General features: G+C 59.1%; 5 protein-coding genes across 5 annotated transcripts; 3 read left to right on the top strand and 2 right to left on the bottom strand.

Moving 5' to 3' along the window:
- Window positions 1-648: 648 nt before the first annotated feature.
- SLS55_009104 (uncharacterized protein) lies at window positions 649-1,459 on the top strand (the record flags this gene model as incomplete). The annotated part of the gene is made up of 2 exons (XM_066780508.1): window positions 649-997; window positions 1,098-1,459. 2 exons carry the CDS (start codon window positions 649-651, stop codon window positions 1,457-1,459), a joined length of 711 nt encoding a protein of 236 aa, XP_066629737.1.
- A 2,647-nt stretch (window positions 1,460-4,106) lies between these two features.
- SLS55_009103 (uncharacterized protein) lies at window positions 4,107-7,766 on the top strand (the record flags this gene model as incomplete). The annotated part of the gene is made up of 5 exons (XM_066780507.1): window positions 4,107-4,365; window positions 4,432-4,556; window positions 4,619-4,805; window positions 4,858-5,353; window positions 5,405-7,766. The coding sequence occupies 5 exons, from the start codon at window positions 4,107-4,109 to the stop codon at window positions 7,764-7,766; spliced, it is 3,429 nt and encodes a 1,142-aa protein (XP_066629736.1).
- Window positions 7,767-8,163: 397 nt separating this feature from the next.
- On the bottom strand, window positions 8,164-9,411 carry SLS55_009102 (uncharacterized protein; the record flags this gene model as incomplete). Its single annotated transcript, XM_066780506.1, has 1 exon — window positions 8,164-9,411. The coding sequence occupies one exon, from the start codon at window positions 9,409-9,411 to the stop codon at window positions 8,164-8,166; it is 1,248 nt and encodes a 415-aa protein (XP_066629735.1).
- Window positions 9,412-10,646: 1,235 nt separating this feature from the next.
- On the top strand, window positions 10,647-12,382 carry SLS55_009101 (uncharacterized protein; the record flags this gene model as incomplete). Its single annotated transcript, XM_066780505.1, has 2 exons — window positions 10,647-10,919; window positions 10,994-12,382. The coding sequence occupies 2 exons, from the start codon at window positions 10,647-10,649 to the stop codon at window positions 12,380-12,382; spliced, it is 1,662 nt and encodes a 553-aa protein (XP_066629734.1).
- A 1,214-nt stretch (window positions 12,383-13,596) lies between these two features.
- On the bottom strand, window positions 13,597-15,976 carry SLS55_009100 (uncharacterized protein; the record flags this gene model as incomplete). Its single annotated transcript, XM_066780504.1, has 3 exons — window positions 13,597-13,773; window positions 14,152-15,184; window positions 15,261-15,976. The coding sequence occupies 3 exons, from the start codon at window positions 15,974-15,976 to the stop codon at window positions 13,597-13,599; spliced, it is 1,926 nt and encodes a 641-aa protein (XP_066629733.1).
- Window positions 15,977-17,402: the final 1,426 nt, after the last annotated feature.

The following is a 17,402-nucleotide window of genomic DNA, read 5'->3' as shown; positions in this document are numbered from 1 at the left end:
TAAAGTTATTGATTTCGCGCACGGCCGAGCAATCAGCGGTGCAATTGAGCCACACCACAACCGTCTCACAAATTGCACCATACCTGCATGGGTCCCAGACTCTCATGCGTGGACGTGGATGTGAGTCTTGAACGCGGACAAATTCGTCCAAATATCGCACTCAACCCTCCACGGAGCAAGAGTGCAGCGCCCTCAGCGGGGCTCAGAGGGCCCAAATCTTCTTTGACCTGCTGTGGAGCGGCGCTTGGACCAAAAATAGTAGCTCGAAACCCTGAAACGGCCTTGGCGCGTCTTTGAATCTGGGGCTGAGCAAGCTGCATCCTTGCGCTCGCGCTTTGAGCTCCTGGAGTCTCACGACCTCTTCCACTCCACGACCGCCCGCCGACCGCTTCGCTCCTTTGGGCCATCGTTCCTTCAAAACCCGGACGCCTCCCGCCCAAGCCTCCCGATTGCATCTCTCCCCACACACTCACCCCTCACCCATCTGCTGCTGTTGAGTGTCTGCTCGATAGCCCTCTACCGCCGCCATGCCTGGAGTCCGTGAGTAGCCACTGCACGCTCTGTTGACGAGCGCCGTCGCCCCAACTGCGCGCCAACGCCGCCAACGCCGCGATTCATGCTAACCCATCGTCTCCAGCCCCTGACGCGATGGCCACTGTGAAGAAGGCCTTCAAGAACATGTTCAAGAAGAAGAAGGCCGCGAAGAACGACGACAAGCCGAACGCCGCCGGTCCTGCGAAGCCCACCGACCAGGCTGCAACCGCGACCGACGCCGGCAAGCCGACCGAGACAACACCCGCCGCTCCCGCCCCCGCTGCGGCCCCGGCCGCCGGCGCCGCCGTCGCTGCTGGTGCAGTGGCTGCCGCTCCTGTTGCTGCTGCGGATACCGATGCGAAGAACCCAGAGGCACCCAAACCGGAGGAGCCCAAGCCGGCCGACGCGCCTGCCGCGGAGGGTGAGGCCGCCAAGAAGGAGGAGCAAGTTCCGGAGCCCACCGGTGAGTTTCCCGTCCACCCGCCGCGCGTCCATCCAGCCCGTGTCCACTGCCGCAAAAAGCCGCCCTGATGCTAACAAGTGTACCGTTGTCAATACATTAGCGGCGGAGCCTGCGCCGTCTTCGAGTGCCGCTGCGCCGGCACCGGCCCCTACTGCTGCGGCAAGCAACACTGCTGGACCCGAAGCCAGTACCGCTGGGCCCCCTTCTTCTGAGGGCATGTCTGCTACCAGCGGCCCCCTCGACGAATACCCTATCCTCGACGCTGCGCCTGCCGAGAAGAAGGAGGAGGCTAAGACCGAGGAGCCTGCGAAGACCGAGGAGCCTGCGAAGGCCGAGGAGCCTGTGAAGACCGAGGAAGCCAAGCCTGAGGCTGCTGCTGCGGCTCCTGCTGCTGCCCCGACGCCGGCTGCTACCGAGACTCCGGCTGCGGCCGAGACTCCGGCTGCTCCCGAGTCGAAGTAGATCTTGTTCTTTCAGGATAACAACGAGTTTTGATGTCGGGGGATAAATGGGTCAGATATTGGGAGTTTTGAGCGTTCGGAAAAAGTGGGCTGATTGTGTGGGAAAAGATGAACAAGACCCCGAACGGGGCTACAGGCTTCTCTCTGCATGCTGCTACCGCATTCGCTACTGCTTGCACGGCTTACGCGTCGGCTGCAATGCATTTTTACAGTGATCCTTATACCCGAAGCGACTATACCCCGGTCTTTTCTGGTAGCAGCAATTGAGTTATTTTAAACCGTTTTGCGGCAATACTGACGGACTCGGATTCCGAGACCATTTATCGTAACAACAGGTTGATATTGCGCCTTGCTTACAAGAACTTAAGATCCTATGTCTGGGGGCACATGTACAGTCTTAAGATACGCATCTACGCCTGGACATTTTGCTTCGACTGTCTACCTAGGTGGGACTGGAAAACTTACATTTACGTCCGGACGTTTGCTTCTGCTGGCGTTGTAGGCGAGCTCAAGTCTTTGCAGCCCACCGTGCTGTCGTCAATTCACCATGATGAATCATCAAGCTTCGCTCGTATACGGCATAGGCAATGTAGGCTGAGCGAGTGCGGCCTCTGGATCCTTTTTAGCCAGCATGTACGACATCCGTCATGTCTTAGATCTTGTCTCCGTTATCTGCGAGGAGAAGAATCGCCAAATAGGCTTCTTGCATCCTGTACCCGATAATCGTTCCCTACCCGTGCCAGATTTCTAATTTCGGCACGATCACCCCTCATGCGCCCTGTAGGACATACCCCGCAAGGAAGTGATAGACCGGCGTACCACAATAAGCCTTTACTCGGGACCGATTTGACCAAGGCGAACCTCCACCAGGGCGCAAGCAGGACACCACCACACCGAGCATTCAGCAGATGCAGTTGCATGACTCTCAGAAGCTCAAGAAGGCAAACGAAATTCAGCCCGCCAACCTCATCCTTCCGTTTCAGCGCCCGATCAACACTCACATTCCACGTTTAGAAAAAAGTCAGTCGTAAGGCAAAATTGCTCGACGATGCGGCCAGTCTGAGTGGCGAAAAGAATACGTCCCTTGCGCGCCGGATATCCCAACGCCGACCAATGACGTTTTGAGCCCTGACATTTTTATTCATGATGACAGCGGACCCTCTTTGCGGTGACTCTTTGCGGTGACAGGCGTGGCCCCGGCGGAAGCGGCCTCTGTTGTCAGCAATAATGTGACGGATGCTGAGTTGGCCATGGCAAGGGAGACAGTATGTGACTTTTCACATGCAGCACTCTCTTCGTCCCATTCTCTGTGGACTTCTCTCGCAGCTCGCATCCCGCAGCCTCGCGGGACCGCGCCGGAAGCAGAGAGCTTGGCAGATATGTCAGACCATGAGCAGGAATTGGCCTCTCTCAAATGGGAGGTACCGGCCCCCCAGGAGCGTAGCGAGGGGTAGCACGCAAGGCCCTTGGCGGGCTTTTCTGCGATGATGAAGCAAAGGACGGCCGTATCTGTATGGTGTGCTGACATGCAGATGGAGCGTGCCTGGGGCGCCATGTGCCACCGCGTGCGTCTCTGGTCAGCATTCGGCGCGGCTCGAAGGTCTTATGCATAGCCCAGTGGCCTGGCGCGCAGACGAGCAGAGCAGATGGCGTCGGGTACGGCGTTTGGGCGCGGATGGCTTGGTGAGAAGCAGCAGCCCTACGAGCAGTCGCGCGCGCGCGCTGGATAAAGTACCCAGGACATGCCACCAATGGCATCAGGCCAAAGCAGACAGCACCAAAATAGCACCAATACCGTTCGGTGGGGTGCCGTGGGGTGGGCTAGACATGGGCTGTATCCGCAGTGCCGGTAGGTAGAGCGCCCACGTCGCAGCGCAGCGCTGCGGACCGCTCTGTCTGGGCCAAGGTTTGCGCCTCGGTGTGACTGTGAAACGCAGCCCTGGGGGCGCGGTGAGGACGGTGGTGAATCACGGTGCGGTGGTGAGGTGTTTGGCTCGCCCATGTTCGTCATCGACAGGGCCCCTGGTTGCCTGCAGGCATCAGTTCTTTGCCTGCTCCGCTAGAGGCCGTTTCCACACAGCCGCCAGGCCGTGACGGGCTCAGACTGCCGGCTGGACGGCGCTGGAACGAGCCGGGGCTGCAGCTGAGCAGCAGCCACACGTCCGCTTCTCAGGGCTGGGCTTGCGCGCTGTGAGTGGCCCGGCGAGCGCGACATGGGTGGCAGCTTTACCGCCCCCACCCTGCACGCTCTGAAAATACACGCCTCCAAGCCCGCGCCATCCTCGCACCATGGAGCTGCCGCATGCGAGCACCGCTCAGCCGCACCTTCTCTCCATTCTCCTCAACTCTCGTGGGTGACCTTACCGTCGCCTGCTATATAACACCGTCCGGCTTCGCCAGGTTGCCGCCATGAATCCACCAGCCCACCGCGCCTCGATTCGCCGCATTTGATACCCCGGTCATTGAACCATCAGTAGCCGCCCGCCTCTCCGCCAACCTCCGCATACCCTATGTCGAGCTCCAGATCCAACTTTGAACTCCTCGAGTCGTCGACCCGTCCGCCCTCTCGAGCCCCTTCACGCGCACCCTCCGTTTCCGGTCGAGACCGCTCCCCGCCGCCGCCCGACCCGGCGCCTCCCCGCCGCAAGATGAAGAAGCAACACCCGCAGAAGGAGGTGCAGCAATTCTGGGACAAATTCACCACCAATCACCCGGGCAAGATTTTCACCCTCCTGCCCGACAACCTCTACGCAAAACGCGCCGCCGCCCACCACAAGAAAGAACGCGATGCCGGGAGCCCGCAGGCGCAGAATGCCATGGCCTCCTACGAGGAGGCCGTGGCCTCGTGTCAAGAGAAGGTCCGGAAGATTGTGCGCGACTGCCGACGCATCAATCAAAAATACAGAGGTGAGCACCGTCACGCAAGCTAATTCTGGGCACCGGGCTAGTTGCTGACAAGTTGCCACTCATCAGATCCGCACTTCGATCTCGAGACGGATTTCCGGCGAAGCAAGCAGATGGGCGTACCGCCGGACTGCTTGACCACATTGGGTGAGACTACGTCGGAGCTCAAGCCCATGTCCGTGAAAAGGATAGAGGTAAGACAGTTATTGCTTAGCGCTTACGGGCCGTGGGATAGTGGCGGCTGACAAGGGTCCAGGACATTTTCGATAATCCGCGCTTCTTTGTCGACGGCGCGTCGGCGAATGATATTCGGCAGGGTAACGACGGCGATTGCTGGTTGATGTCGGCCCTTTGCACGTTGAGCAACAAGAAAGACCTCATTGACCGTGTCTGCGTGGCGCGGGACGAAGAAGTTGGCGTTTATGGCTTCGTCTTCCACAGAGGTCAGTGCTAGGTTACGCGTGTTATCAATGCCAAGATGCTGACCATGTCCAGATGGAGAGTGGATCTCCGAAGTCATCGACGACAAGCTGTACCTTATCAAGGAGGATTTTGACGACTCAATCCGCGACCGCCACCAATGGCTCGAGCTGCAGAACAGAAAAAGCCCCGAGGAGGAGTACCGCACTGTTATGCAGACCGGTTCAAGAGCGTTGTATTTTGCGCAATGCAGCGATCCGAACGAGACATGGCTGCCGCTACTCGAGAAAGCATACGCCAAAGCCCACGGCGACTACTCTGCCATCGATGGTGGCTTCGTAGGTGAGGGTATTGAAGATCTAACCGGCGGTGTCACCTCCGAGCTGTTCTCCACAGACATTCTCGACAAGAATAAGTACTGGCAGGAGCTCATGCAGGTAAACAAAGAGTTCCTCTTTGGCTGCGGTCAAATGGGTGGCAGCTATGGTGAGAGAAAGGGCATTCAGGAGAAGCATGCCTACTCCATCATGGAGGCCAGAGAGATTGGGGAACACAGGCTGCTCAAGCTGAGGTGAGTTGAATGAACCATTGGTATCTGGGGGGCTCCGCTAACTAATTAAAGGAACCCCTGGGGCAAGACAGAGTGGCGCGGCGCCTGGTCTGACGGCTCTGAGGAGTGGACCCCTGAGCGTATGCAAGCGCTCAACCACCGTTTTGGCGACGATGGCGTGTTCTGGATCAGCTACAAGGATCTCCTGCGCCACTATCAACACTTCGACCGCACTCGTCTCTTCGGCCCAGAGTGGACTATCACCCAGCAATGGACGAGCCTCAATGTTCCTTGGTCTGTTGACTACCTCGACACCAAATTCACTATCACCCTCAGCAAGGCGAGCCCGGTTGTCATTGTCCTCCAGCAACTCGACGACCGCTACTTCGCCGGCCTTGAGGGTCCCTACGACTTCCATCTCCAGTTCCGGGTCCACAGAGGCGACGAGCCCGATTACATTGTTCGCAGCAACGGCCCATACTACATGAAGCGCTCTGTCAGCACAGAAATTGATCTTGAGCCTGGCACATATACTGTACTTCTCAAGATTACCGCGAAGCGCTACGCAAGGCCTAGCCCTATCGATGTCGTGCGCGAGAACTGCTTCAACCGCAGGGAGAAGTTGCTCTCGACCGGTCTCAGCTATGACCTTGCTCATGCCAAAGGCCAGTTCAAGCAACTCGCAAGGGAAGACAAGCAGCGACAGAAGAAGGAACGAAAGGCCCTGGAGAAGGCGAAAAAGAAGAAGCATCACGAGAAGATGCGCAAACACCGTCAGAAGGCAAAGCTTCGGGAGCAGAAGAAGCAGGTCAAACGTGCTCAGAGGCAAGCCGAAGGCGGAGCACCGAATGGTGTCCCGACCCCTGGGTCAATGGACAACCAGCCCGACTCTGCCGACCCGCTCGGCATCTCCATGAGCGGTGATGATGCCGACGACACCAGGCCTTCCGTCCGCTCTCACCACCGTGGTCGGTCTTCGGCTTCTGGCGCTCAGGTTCCTATGCGTGTTGAGGCAGCTCACAACGCTATGGAGAACTCTGGTGCGTTCCAAGGCCGCGGAGGCTACAACGGTCGTGGTGGCTACAACGGCCGCGGCGGATACAACGAGTCCACCGAGTCCTTCCCCGAAATCGTCACCGAGCCCGCTGACGAGAAGGTTCCTTCCCACCATAACTCACCCTCCCTGACTTTCGAAGCTCCTACTCCTATTGACGGCGAGCCTGGGTTTGGTGGTCGCGGCGGGTACAATGGCCGTGGTGGCTATAACGAGGGACGTGGCGGCTACAACGAGGGCCGCGGTGGGTACAATGAAGGTGAAGCGTCGACTGACGGTCACCCCCATACCCCTCGGTCCTTGGGTACTCCTGAGGTCGGTGCACCGCCCTCTGCATACGACCGCCGCCCTCCTGCCGAGACTCTGCCCATCGAGGGCCGCGAATCCCCTGCTGGAGACTTCACCGGCCGTGGTGGCTACAATGGTCGTGGCGGATACAACGGCCGCGGTGGCTACAACGATGCTCCTGAGCCCGACTCCCGTTCTGGCACCCCTCAAATGCCGCACAGAAACTCGTCGCCCTCTCGAGGCTACACTGGTCGTGGTGGATACAACGGAAGAGGTGGCTACAACGAAGTAGCCGAGCCGCAGAACTCTTGCCCTGATACGCCACCTCCGGGTTCTCGTGCCAGGTCTCCGTCCGCTTCGCCTGCTCCCGAGCAGGGCTACACAGGCCGTGGTGGCTACAACGGCCGTGGCGGCTACAATGGCCGTGGTGGCTACAACGAGGACGGCAAGAAGGATGCCCGCAATGCATCCCCCGCTCCTTCGCCCAGCGGCCGCCGTGCGACATCTCCTCGCCCCCCACGGCCGCGTCGCCGTGATACGCTGTCGCCACACCCTGGCTGTGTCCCCAACATCCACATCAACCGCTCGCGTGCCTCTTCTGTTGCCGGCTCCATGGTCGATGCTTCAGGACTCAGCGATAGCGATCTTTCCTGGGACTCGGAATTGGATGACCCCACCAGCGACTCCGAGACAGAGGACGAGTTTTACGATGCCCGCAACCAGTTCAGTCTGATTGAGAAGGTCCAAATGCATCTCCAAGGCGACCGGGACCAGGAACAGGCTTCGAACCAGCCCGAAGAAGAGGACCCCGACGACCGGTTCGAGCGCGACCCCTGGAACGCCGTCTGTGTCGTGGGTCTTCGCGTCTACAGCAAGGACACAGATGTCACTATCGATGTGGCCAGGCCGAAGCGTGAGGAGACCAAGAAGGGCAAGGGTCTCGACAGGACACTTGATATCGACGACTCTGCCAAGGACGCCACGAGGGGCCTCGGTGCCATGACACCCGATCCGAGTTATGGAAAGTTCGACGCCTACATGGGCACAATCGGCAGTACACCCGCAAATGTTGAGGGGTCGAGGCAGGGATGAACGAAGCTATCACATGTGAGAAATGATGTCGACGATTGTAGATGGTAACATGTTTTGGACATGAGTTGGACGGGCCTTTTGGTTATCAGCGCTTGAGTTGTGTCTTTTAGCGATCGTTCTTTCGCTTGTTCTTTTAGGAGTTGGTTGTACTTGTTTTTCGCTCTGTCACGCACTCGCCTCGGTCGTTTATGCATAGCCATGGTTTTTATGCTTTGCTGCAGTTCACGTCATCGCTCAATCCGTCGTTATAAGCGTTGCAAGATATTCTATACCGGCTAAAGGCTAATATGTATTGTTTACGATATCGGCATGATATATTCCCCGCGTCGTTCGTCTCGTGCGATTTCTCGATACCATTGCTTTTAGTTCCACGTTGAACACTTCACCAGCGTCACTTTCATTTCCTGACCCTCTGGAAAAACGCCTCGGCCTTCTTCAACGCCTCCGCATACTCACCGGAAAACCCGAGGACGTGGCCGAGCAACGCGATGTCATGCGGCGCGTGCGGCACAATCTCGAGCTCACACGGCTGGCCCACCACTCCGCCCGCCCTCTTCTTCTTCTCCTCGTTCAACCTCCTCAGCCCCTCGAAGAACTCGACGTTGTCGTGGAACAGCAGCTCCCTCGCCCCCGTCTGCACCCAGACGGGCGACGGCGACGGAAACGGATCCGCCGCGACCGCCGTGATCCACCCATCGTCGTCAACCAGGCGCCCGCCGGCGTAGGCGCGACAGCCCCACGCGCCGAAGCGCTCCGAGACGTAGTCGGAGCGGTAGTTGGGCGAGCGCGCCGTGCGGCCGGGGACCAGGGCGAGCGCGGGGCTCGTCCACGGCGACCAGAGCCAGGCGCAAGCCGGGAAGTCTTCTGCTGCATCGTGGTAGTAGGTGCCGAGGTAGCGCAGCAGGCCGTTGACGATGTTGCCGCCCGCGCTGTCGCCCGACAGCACGATGCGGCGCGCGGGCACGCGCAGGCGCCGCCGCAGGTGCAGGTACGCCGTCAACGCGTCCTGCAGCGCGGCGGGGAAGGGGGAGGCGCTGCTGGCTAGTCGGTACTGCGGGCAGAAGACGTGCGAGATGGTGGAGTTGCAGGTCGATAGCATGGTGCGCGCGAGGGCGCCGCAGTCGCGCTCGCGGCCGTCGCCGAGGACGAAGGCGCCGCCGTGGAAGTGGAGGACGATGGCTTTTCCGTTGTTGTCGTTGTTGTCGTCGTCGTCGTCGGTCGTGGCGGGAGCGCGATGGTATCGCTCCGGGTACCACGTCCCCCCGATCCTGGCGGGGCGGGGTGTTGTGTCGTCGTCGTCGTTGGTGTGTAGCGGTCCGAGGTAGGCCGCGCTCTGATCGGCCGGCTCCATCACTTCGAACCGGTCCCCCTCGGCGCCGGGCGCCAGAGAGAGCGGCACGGCCAATTCGACCACGGCGCTGTGGTGCACGATGGCCCGCAGCAGGCGCACGCCCATCGCTTGCCGCCATGTCCAGCCGGGGTCCGGCCGCGTGAGGGTGGGGAGAAGCAGGTAGAGGAGGGCGGAGAGGGGGAGGCGGATGAGGGCTTCGAGGAGGATGGCGGCGAGGATGTAGATGGTTTTGAGGGGTTGGCGGGTTAGGATTGAAGGGGGGGTGATGGTGGTGGTGGTCGTCGTCGTCGTCATGGTGTGGATTCGTTTGGAGGGTTTATGTGATGTCTTGTTGGTTTGGGCTGTGAGGGCTAATGCTAAGAGCTGGTTGTATTAGAGATGGTGGGAGAATGAAAAAAATCCACGGGAGATTAGATGCTTGGGAGCCTGACGGTTGTTAGGTGTTGATGTTATGGTTGATGGTCGATGCGGACCGTGGCGGATGTTGTTATAGTGGGGCGGGAGCCGAGGCGTTTTGCGTACTCGGAGCAGCTGATGCAGATGCCTAGGTTCTCCATCCAATTGTTCATTACTAACCATCTGGAACAGAATTTAAGCTTGGGATCGTCCCTCACGCTATGCTCTCGTTGTCTGTTGGGTGTTGTAAATAGCTTGGCCTGGGAGTTGCTAGCAGATAGCTCGGTGCCGAGGCAAAGGGTTTTGGGCGGGCACCGTGCAGATGGTGGCCATAGCTCCCACGTTGCTCCGACTGCCAGCCCGCTGGAGGCTGGAGAAAAGCATGTGGATGTGCGAGGGTCACAGCCGACTTTACAGTGTAGGTTGCAGTCGAGACTCTTGAGTAAGCCTTGGCAATTGTACATACTCTATCAAACGATCATGATGGTTTTATGCAGCACCACCGATGCCATGCATAGCGAATCAAACCGCAACATAATAATGGTATTCGGTATCCCACGAACTCCTCGGTCTTATGCATGCAGCTCGTGGGGATAGTTGGTGGTTTACCGTTCGGCATCTACGGCATTTCTACCATGATCGGCGGCGGCGGGCCTCCCTTCGCTACAATGCTCGGCTTGAGCTCTCACGAGCAATCCACACGTTACCTAATGTTACCGCCCTTGCCGAAAAACCTTTCACTCGAAAGTGATTCGCATCGTGGAATTCAACATGATGCGAGGCATACCAAGCATACCAGCCCCACTGCTCAAACCCATGTGGACGGCCAACTGCCTAAACGAGCAACGTGCAGCTTCTTATCGATAAGCGAGGGGCACAGATGTCATCCGCTCCAAAGCCGAGCGTCACCACTCTTCCAACGACCCCACCTATCCCCCGGGGCACTCCCCGCCGATAACCCCGTAAGCCCCTTGAGCAATTACTAAAATGCTGCGATAAAAGCTCTCAATAGACCCCTCTCTTCTTTGGACGCGCCCACATCTTTCTTCCTGAGCCCTGCCTTCTTCCTTCCCATCTAGTTCTCTGTCACCTGCTCCCTCCCGAACATCTTCATCTGCAAACTTAAACATACAATGAGCACCAAGAACTGGCAAGACATTGCGGCGGCGAAGCGCGAGGCGATCCTGGCCTCGATCCCAAACGAGTACATCATCCCCGACCCGCCCACTCCGGAGCAGCAGCGCGACGTGACGGGCGCCTTCGTGCACCAATGGCTCAGCGCGCGAGAGATTGAGATCACGGAGACGGACGCTCCCGGCATCGTGGCCAAGACGGCGGCGGGAGAATGGAGCGCGGTTGAAGTGACCAAAGCCTTCATCCACCGCGCGTCAATTGCCCACCAACTGGTCTGTCTAAGCAACTCGCACCGTCTCTCAAGCGCAACCATTACCGCAGCAGCTAACAAACCCGAAAAACCCAGACGAATTGCCTCCACGAAACCGCCTTCCCCGCCGCCCTTGAAGCCGCGGCGGCGCTGGACACGCACTTCGCGCGGACCAAAACGCCCCTGGGGCCGCTCCACGGGCTGCCCGTCTCGCTGAAGGACCAATTCCACGTCCGCGGCCTCGACACCAGCATGGGCTACGTCGGCTGGCTGGGCACCTTCGAGGGGCACTCGCCGCACGCCAACTACCCCGTCACGACCGAATCCGCGCTGGTGACGCACCTGCGCGCGCTCGGCGCCGTCATCTACGTCAAGACGGCGGTCCCGCACACGCTCATGTGCGGCGAGACGGTCAACAACATCGTCGGCTACGTGCGCTCGCCCGCGAACCGGCTGCTGTCGGCGGGCGGCTCCTCGGGCGGCGAGGGCGCGCTGATCGCGCTCAAGGGCTCCCCCTGCGGCTTCGGCACCGATATTGGCGGCTCGGTGCGCATCCCCGCCGCCTTCAACGGCCTCTACGGGCTGCGCCCCGCCACCGGCCGCCTGCCCTACGAGGGCGTCGCCAACAGCATGGACGGCCAGAACAGCGTGCTCAGCGTCGTGGGCCCGCTGGCAGGCAGCGTCGGCGGCCTACGCCTACTAACAAACGCCGTGCTGACCGCGCACCCATGGCTCGCCGACCCCAAGGTGCACGAGCTGCCCTGGCGCGCGGCCAAGGAGGCCGAGGGCGCGAAGCCGAAGCTGACGTTCGGCGTGCTGCGCGACGACGGCGTCGTGCGCGTCACGCCGCCCGTCGCGCGCGCTCTGGATGTAGCTGTCGATGCCCTGCGCGCCGCCGGCCATACCGTCGTCGAGTGGACTCCCCCCACCCCGCACGCCGACCTGCTCGACTGCTGCGCGCGCACGTGGACTTATGACGGCGGGCGCGATACTATCGCCGCCTTCGCGCTCTCGGGGGAGCCCCAATCCACCGACCACGTGGTGATGCCGTGGCCCGACCCGCTCGGCGACGAGGCTACGGCCTCGCAAATCGCCGCCAACAACGTGCGCCAGCGCCACCTGCAGAAGGCGTACCTCGATTACTGGAACACCACCGCCGTCGACGCCATCATCGCCCCCGTCGCCCCCTTCCCCGCCGCCCGCCCCAAGCTGTACCGGTACTACGGCTACAGCATGTGGGTCAACCTGCTCGACTACACCAGCGTCGTCCTGCCCGTGACCGCGGCGAGCAAGGAACTCGATCTGCCGGCGGGCCCGGATTTCGAGCCCAGGAGCGAGCTGGACAAGCTGACGCAGGACTCGTACGATCCGGACGTCTACGACGGCGCGCCCGTGGCGTTGCAGTTCGTCGGCAGGAGGCTGGAGGAGGAGAAGATGCTGAAGGTTGCGGAGGTGGTGGATGGGTTGCTCAAGAACAAGAATTGAAGAAGGAAGAAAGAAGAAAGAAAGCAACTCGAGAAAGGGAGAATGGACGTTGTTCCGATATGGAAAGTCGGACAGTGGAATGATACACTGAGGTTCTTCAATGGCGGCTTTTTCCTGTAGCAGTGTTGGTGCTTATATCCGTAGGGAAGAAGAATGAACGTCAGTCTTTAAGGGAATACGTCCGGAGTGGAATCCAAACGGCGGACGCATTTGGTGCCTTTTTAATTCCACATTTGCGTCGGGACAATTTCTGTTGCCACCCGCTGTGACAGTGAACTGAAGGAGAGCCAGACGAACCATCTCTTTGGCTGAACACAAAATCACAACAAGGGCACAGCACATGTCAGACATCAAACACGCAATCAAGCGGGCCAAGGTCTACCGGAGAGGAGAGAAGCAGAAAAAAAGACGATGGTATATAGCATATATCAACAAGAAGATAGTATCTCGGCTACCTCTTCTCTCATTCCCTCCCGCGAAGTAAATGCTGTCAGCCGGGTATGTGATATAGACAGTTAAGTAAAAAATAAAAATAAAAAATAAAAAAGAAGAAGAACGTTACAAGAGGAGGAAATTTTCGGGAGAACATTCGACAAATGCGAAGCAATGTCGTGGGGGTGTTTCGTCTTTCACGGGGTGGTGGTGGTGGTGGTGGTGGTGGTCATAATACATGAAAATAAAAATAAAAAAGGAAGCTTTGAAAGCAGCGCTTTCTGATCTTTCGCCGGACTCATCTGCCATCTGACCTTTTCCCCTCATTTTGTACTCGCCATCCCGTACAGATGTGCAGACATCCGGCTTCATCTAAAAAAGCGCGTGAACGAGACAAGATGAACCGGTTCCGACAAAGCAGAACTTTTTTTCCGTGACGTGAAGCGAACAACTGGGGACTGAGGCGGAAGAAGTGCGACACTTCTCTTCTCCGGTGATTCGATGACCGGCCGTAAGAGGGATACCATCCATCGAACCGTGCCGCTTTCCCAGCACAATAACGAAGGGAGCGGCTAAGTCGGCATACTCTGATAAGATGTCTCCTGTTTCCGCTCTCGTTTGCTGCTCCTCAGCACGCCCGAATCCATCCCAAATAGGTCCTCAGATCGGCCGTAGAACAAGAGTGAAAATATCGTCTCCGAGCGTCAACTTTCGACTTCGTGCCTGATCGTGTTTTCCTGGTCCACGATTCATTCTTTCTCCTATCATGTGTTGCCATAGAGTCATCCCCAACCTGGCGCGCCTGTCATGAATGCATCAGGCCCACCAACGTTTCCTGGATGTGCTTGTAGCTCAATGCCCTCCATCAGAGCACCATTAGGCCCCACAGTCCCAACGACTGGTCCGGTTGTCTCTGGTAGGATACGCGGGCCCTTGCCACTGGGGAGTCCGGTCATACCCTGCAATCCAGGAAAATGTGTGGAAGGATGAGTGGGGGCGGCCATGCCTGGCCAAGGCTGGTGCTGAGGTGGAGGTTGTTGATTGTGTGGAGTAGGTGGTTGAGAGTGCTGGTGCTGCGGTGGTTGACCTGGAAGGGAAGGCGTTCCGAGCGGCTGCTGCGACATTTGTTGTTGGGTGAGCTGTTGCGGAGGGAGAGGTTGGTGAAGCGGCGACGGGTTCTGTGGGTGCTGTGGGCGCTGTTGAGGATGCGGGGGCTGGTGGTGTTGAGAAAGCTGCTGATGATGTGCGTGTTGCTGTTGACGCTGGGCATGGCTCTGTTGTTGTTGCTGAAGGCTAGGCTGCTGTTGTTGCTGCGGAGCGTTTTCCGGCGAGATGACCGTCTCCGCGTCAGCATCGGCGTCTGCATCGTCCTCATCTCCATCTGGATCAATGACATCCGTTGCGTCGGAATCCACGACTCCGTCCCGGGAGTTTTGAGACACAGAGAACCCATTGGTTCCCATGGAGGGAGGTACGAGTGCTGTTGGTGTGCCCATAGCCCCTGCGCTGGTCCCGTTCATGCCCACATGGTGTATCGACGTGCTCAGCACGCTTCCCCCGCAACTGATGGGCGTGGTGTTGCCGTTCGTTGCGTTCATGCTGCTGGTACTCACCGGTGTCGACGCCGGAACAGAGCCCGTGCTCAAACTCCTCTGGTTCGCCAAGCCTAGCATAGTCTTCTTGTTCTCCTTGACCACGGTTGTCCACTTCTCCATCAGCTTGTCGTAATCCCAGGTCCGGGGATCCAGCCCTTGGACATTCTTTCCAGCCAATTCCTTGAAAATTTCAGTCGGCACCGGTAGAGAAGTGCTGGGACTCTGTGCTCCACCTGCCGCCGTCGTCGAGGAGGCCATGCCCATATTTATCCACCGGTTGTTTTTCAGCGTCTCAATCTCTTTCTTTGCGTTGGCCAGGCTGTTCTCGGCTTCCCTTCTCGACTCATCCGCACGCGTGTAACTCCGCAAGATCTCCAACGTCCATGTCTCCTGCCGTTGCTTATCCGACAGCGTTTTCCAGTGATTGTATGCGTCCTGCAGGTGTTGGAATAACCGCTGGGGGTCGGGATCAAATCCGCCGAGTGGTGGAGTTGGGAGCGGAGATGCCGCGCTAGCCGAGGGCGTGCCGACAAGCGGGTTGGTGGCGCCAAAAAGCTGCGAGTGTCTTTGCCTCTGCACTAACCGGTCGCGAATATTCTTGTTTAGGGCGTCGAATTGCTTTTGTCCGGGCGGGGTTATGGACCACGACTCGCTGTTCGGGAAGGGCGAGGGCGAAAACAAGGTTGCGGGCGCGGGGAGAATGTGGAGACATAGCGAAGGAAAGCTCAGGGTATACGGATCGAAGTCGAAGAGGTTGACGCCTGCGGAGCGGGCGCTGGAGTGGAGGTCAGCAATTGAAGCAAAAACATCCCAATTGGGCAGTCCAGAATGGGTAAAAGTGGGCCACGCACCTTGCATCTCGTACGCTGGCCAGAACCTCTTTCAATGCCAGCTCGGCGGCCCTGCCATGGTCAATCTCGTCGGAAATCATCTGCCGGTTCTCCAGCCCCCGCTTGTGCAATTCATGCCGCGTCGCCTTGCCCGTCTCGCTGCTCACGCTCGCACGCGGGGGGAGGTTGTTGATGACACCGGTCGACGTCCACGAGGGTTGGTTGAACTGGAAGCGCAGCTTTTGTGGGGGCGGGTTGATGTTCAGCGTCGGGCTTTGCGTGACCACCGGAGAAGCAGTGTCAGCCGACACGGCACTCACAGAGGGGTTTTGCGGCTGGCCCTGCTGCGAGGCTTGCTGGTGCTGGTGCTGCTGCTGCTGGACGGGCGGCGGCACCTGCTGCGGGGCGGTGGGCTGCGGCGGGGGCGGCTGCTGCTGGAGCGAGACGGGCGTCGAGGCGCCGCTCGAGTCCCCCTTTCTCGCCAGCGAATTGCGAGCCTGGCGGCGGGTGATGCCGCCGCGCATGCGGCGGATCTCGTCGACATTGTGGATGCCGTCGGGGGCCTTGGGGTTCTTCGGCTTGATGTAGAGGTCGAGATGGCGGCCGAGCGAGGACGAGGTGAAGGGCTGGTGGCAGAAGGGGCAGTTCTTGTCCTTGGGGGCGGGGCCCTTGGAGCCGGGCGGCTGGTGGTCCTGCGGCAGCTGCTCCTGCGAGCGAGGCTGGTTGTCGTCGGCCATGGGTGAGGAGCAAGGATGGGGTGGAGAGGGCGTCCAGGTCGCAGGCTCGGGGCTGGGGCGGGCTCTCAGCTCGGCGGCGGGGCGTTGCGCAGGCTCAGTCGGCGGTGCGGTGTGCGGGTGCTGGTGCCTGGGTCAGCGGCCCGTCATGGCGGTGCAGTGCGGGCTAAGGCATCTTGTGGTCTGGAGCATTATTTTATCTCGGGCGCTCTCCTGAAGGAAGTCTGTGCTGGGGCGTCAGTTCGCATTTGGCGCAGGGATCTGCCCGCTATGGCTCCGCTCGGCTCAGCGCGCCCAAGCTGCCAACATGATCACCCTCCGTGCCCGCCTGCCAATCCGGCGCGCGAATGCAGCCAGCTGCTCGCCCGCGCCCAGCCAATCGCGCTTGTTTACGTTTTGCCGGTCCTGGCATGCTGTTGTACAGGCACGACAGCCTCGCCGACCACGTCAGCAGCCCGCCCGCTCCCCACGCCCCTATCCACTCACTCGCCCACCCGCCTTCCCCGACTGCCTCCTTGCCTCCGCCTGCCGCGAGTCGGAGCCACCTGTTGGCCACCGGTTGCTTCCCGCTACGGCCCGCCCCTGACTGTGCCGCGCGCACGCCTTAACTCAATCGTGCAAAGATCTCAGATATCTTCAAGCCTTTGCTCTCCCCAAGCCATTGGCCCCAAGGACAGCTGAGGCTGCGGCCTAGTCTCTGTAGCCGAGCTTAGCGTCGCTCCAACACGTCTGGCTACGGCTTCCAATCATTCGTCAAGACCGCAGATCGTCCCAGTCTGCAGCGTGTATCAGAGTCTTCTGGGATCCTGCTTGGAGCTGCGAGTGTGTTCCGCGTCTCTCACCACCCTATCCTTGTCCTTTTGGTTGACGTGGACCGTTGCGGCCTTGCAACGGACGAAAGAAGCCACGCCCTAGCATTGCGGGCCTTATTAACGCCTAGATTCCTTCATAAACATATGTCACATCTGACAAATAATTCTGGATAACAATTTCATCGATAGGTAGGTGCTTGTTGGGAACTTCAACTGCCCATGCAAAAAGGGCCTAGAGCTCCATACAACGGTGTCGGGAACTAATTGTGAGCTCAATCACCACCAAACCAGGTCGCTTCGCGCGGAGAAATGCCATTCTCTACAGGATTCGAAAGACTTGACCTTCAGAGCCTTAGGGGATCTGATGTTGACTAGATATCGATGCCGATGCAACAACCCAAGTATGCGGCTGCCTTCACTAAGTCATAGTAGTGTTGGTAAGAACCAGGCTGGAGGATGGACCGCAAAAGTGACACTGCGCAGAAAGAATCCATCCAAGCTTCGTATGTAGCTTTCACGGGAGAGCGTAATGGTGATTCACGCCAAGGGAGTGGATTGTCATCCATGTCATTCGCATTTGCTGCATACTCTATCATGAATTGTTTCTTCCGTTGCCG

This window comes from Diplodia seriata (genome assembly GCF_021436955.1).
Source record: "Diplodia seriata strain FDS-637 chromosome Unknown scaffold_9, whole genome shotgun sequence".
Lineage (NCBI taxonomy): Eukaryota > Fungi > Ascomycota > Dothideomycetes > Botryosphaeriales > Botryosphaeriaceae > Diplodia > Diplodia seriata.
Note: the sequence above shows the minus strand (reverse complement) of the source record. Positions and strands in the feature narration are given on the sequence as shown.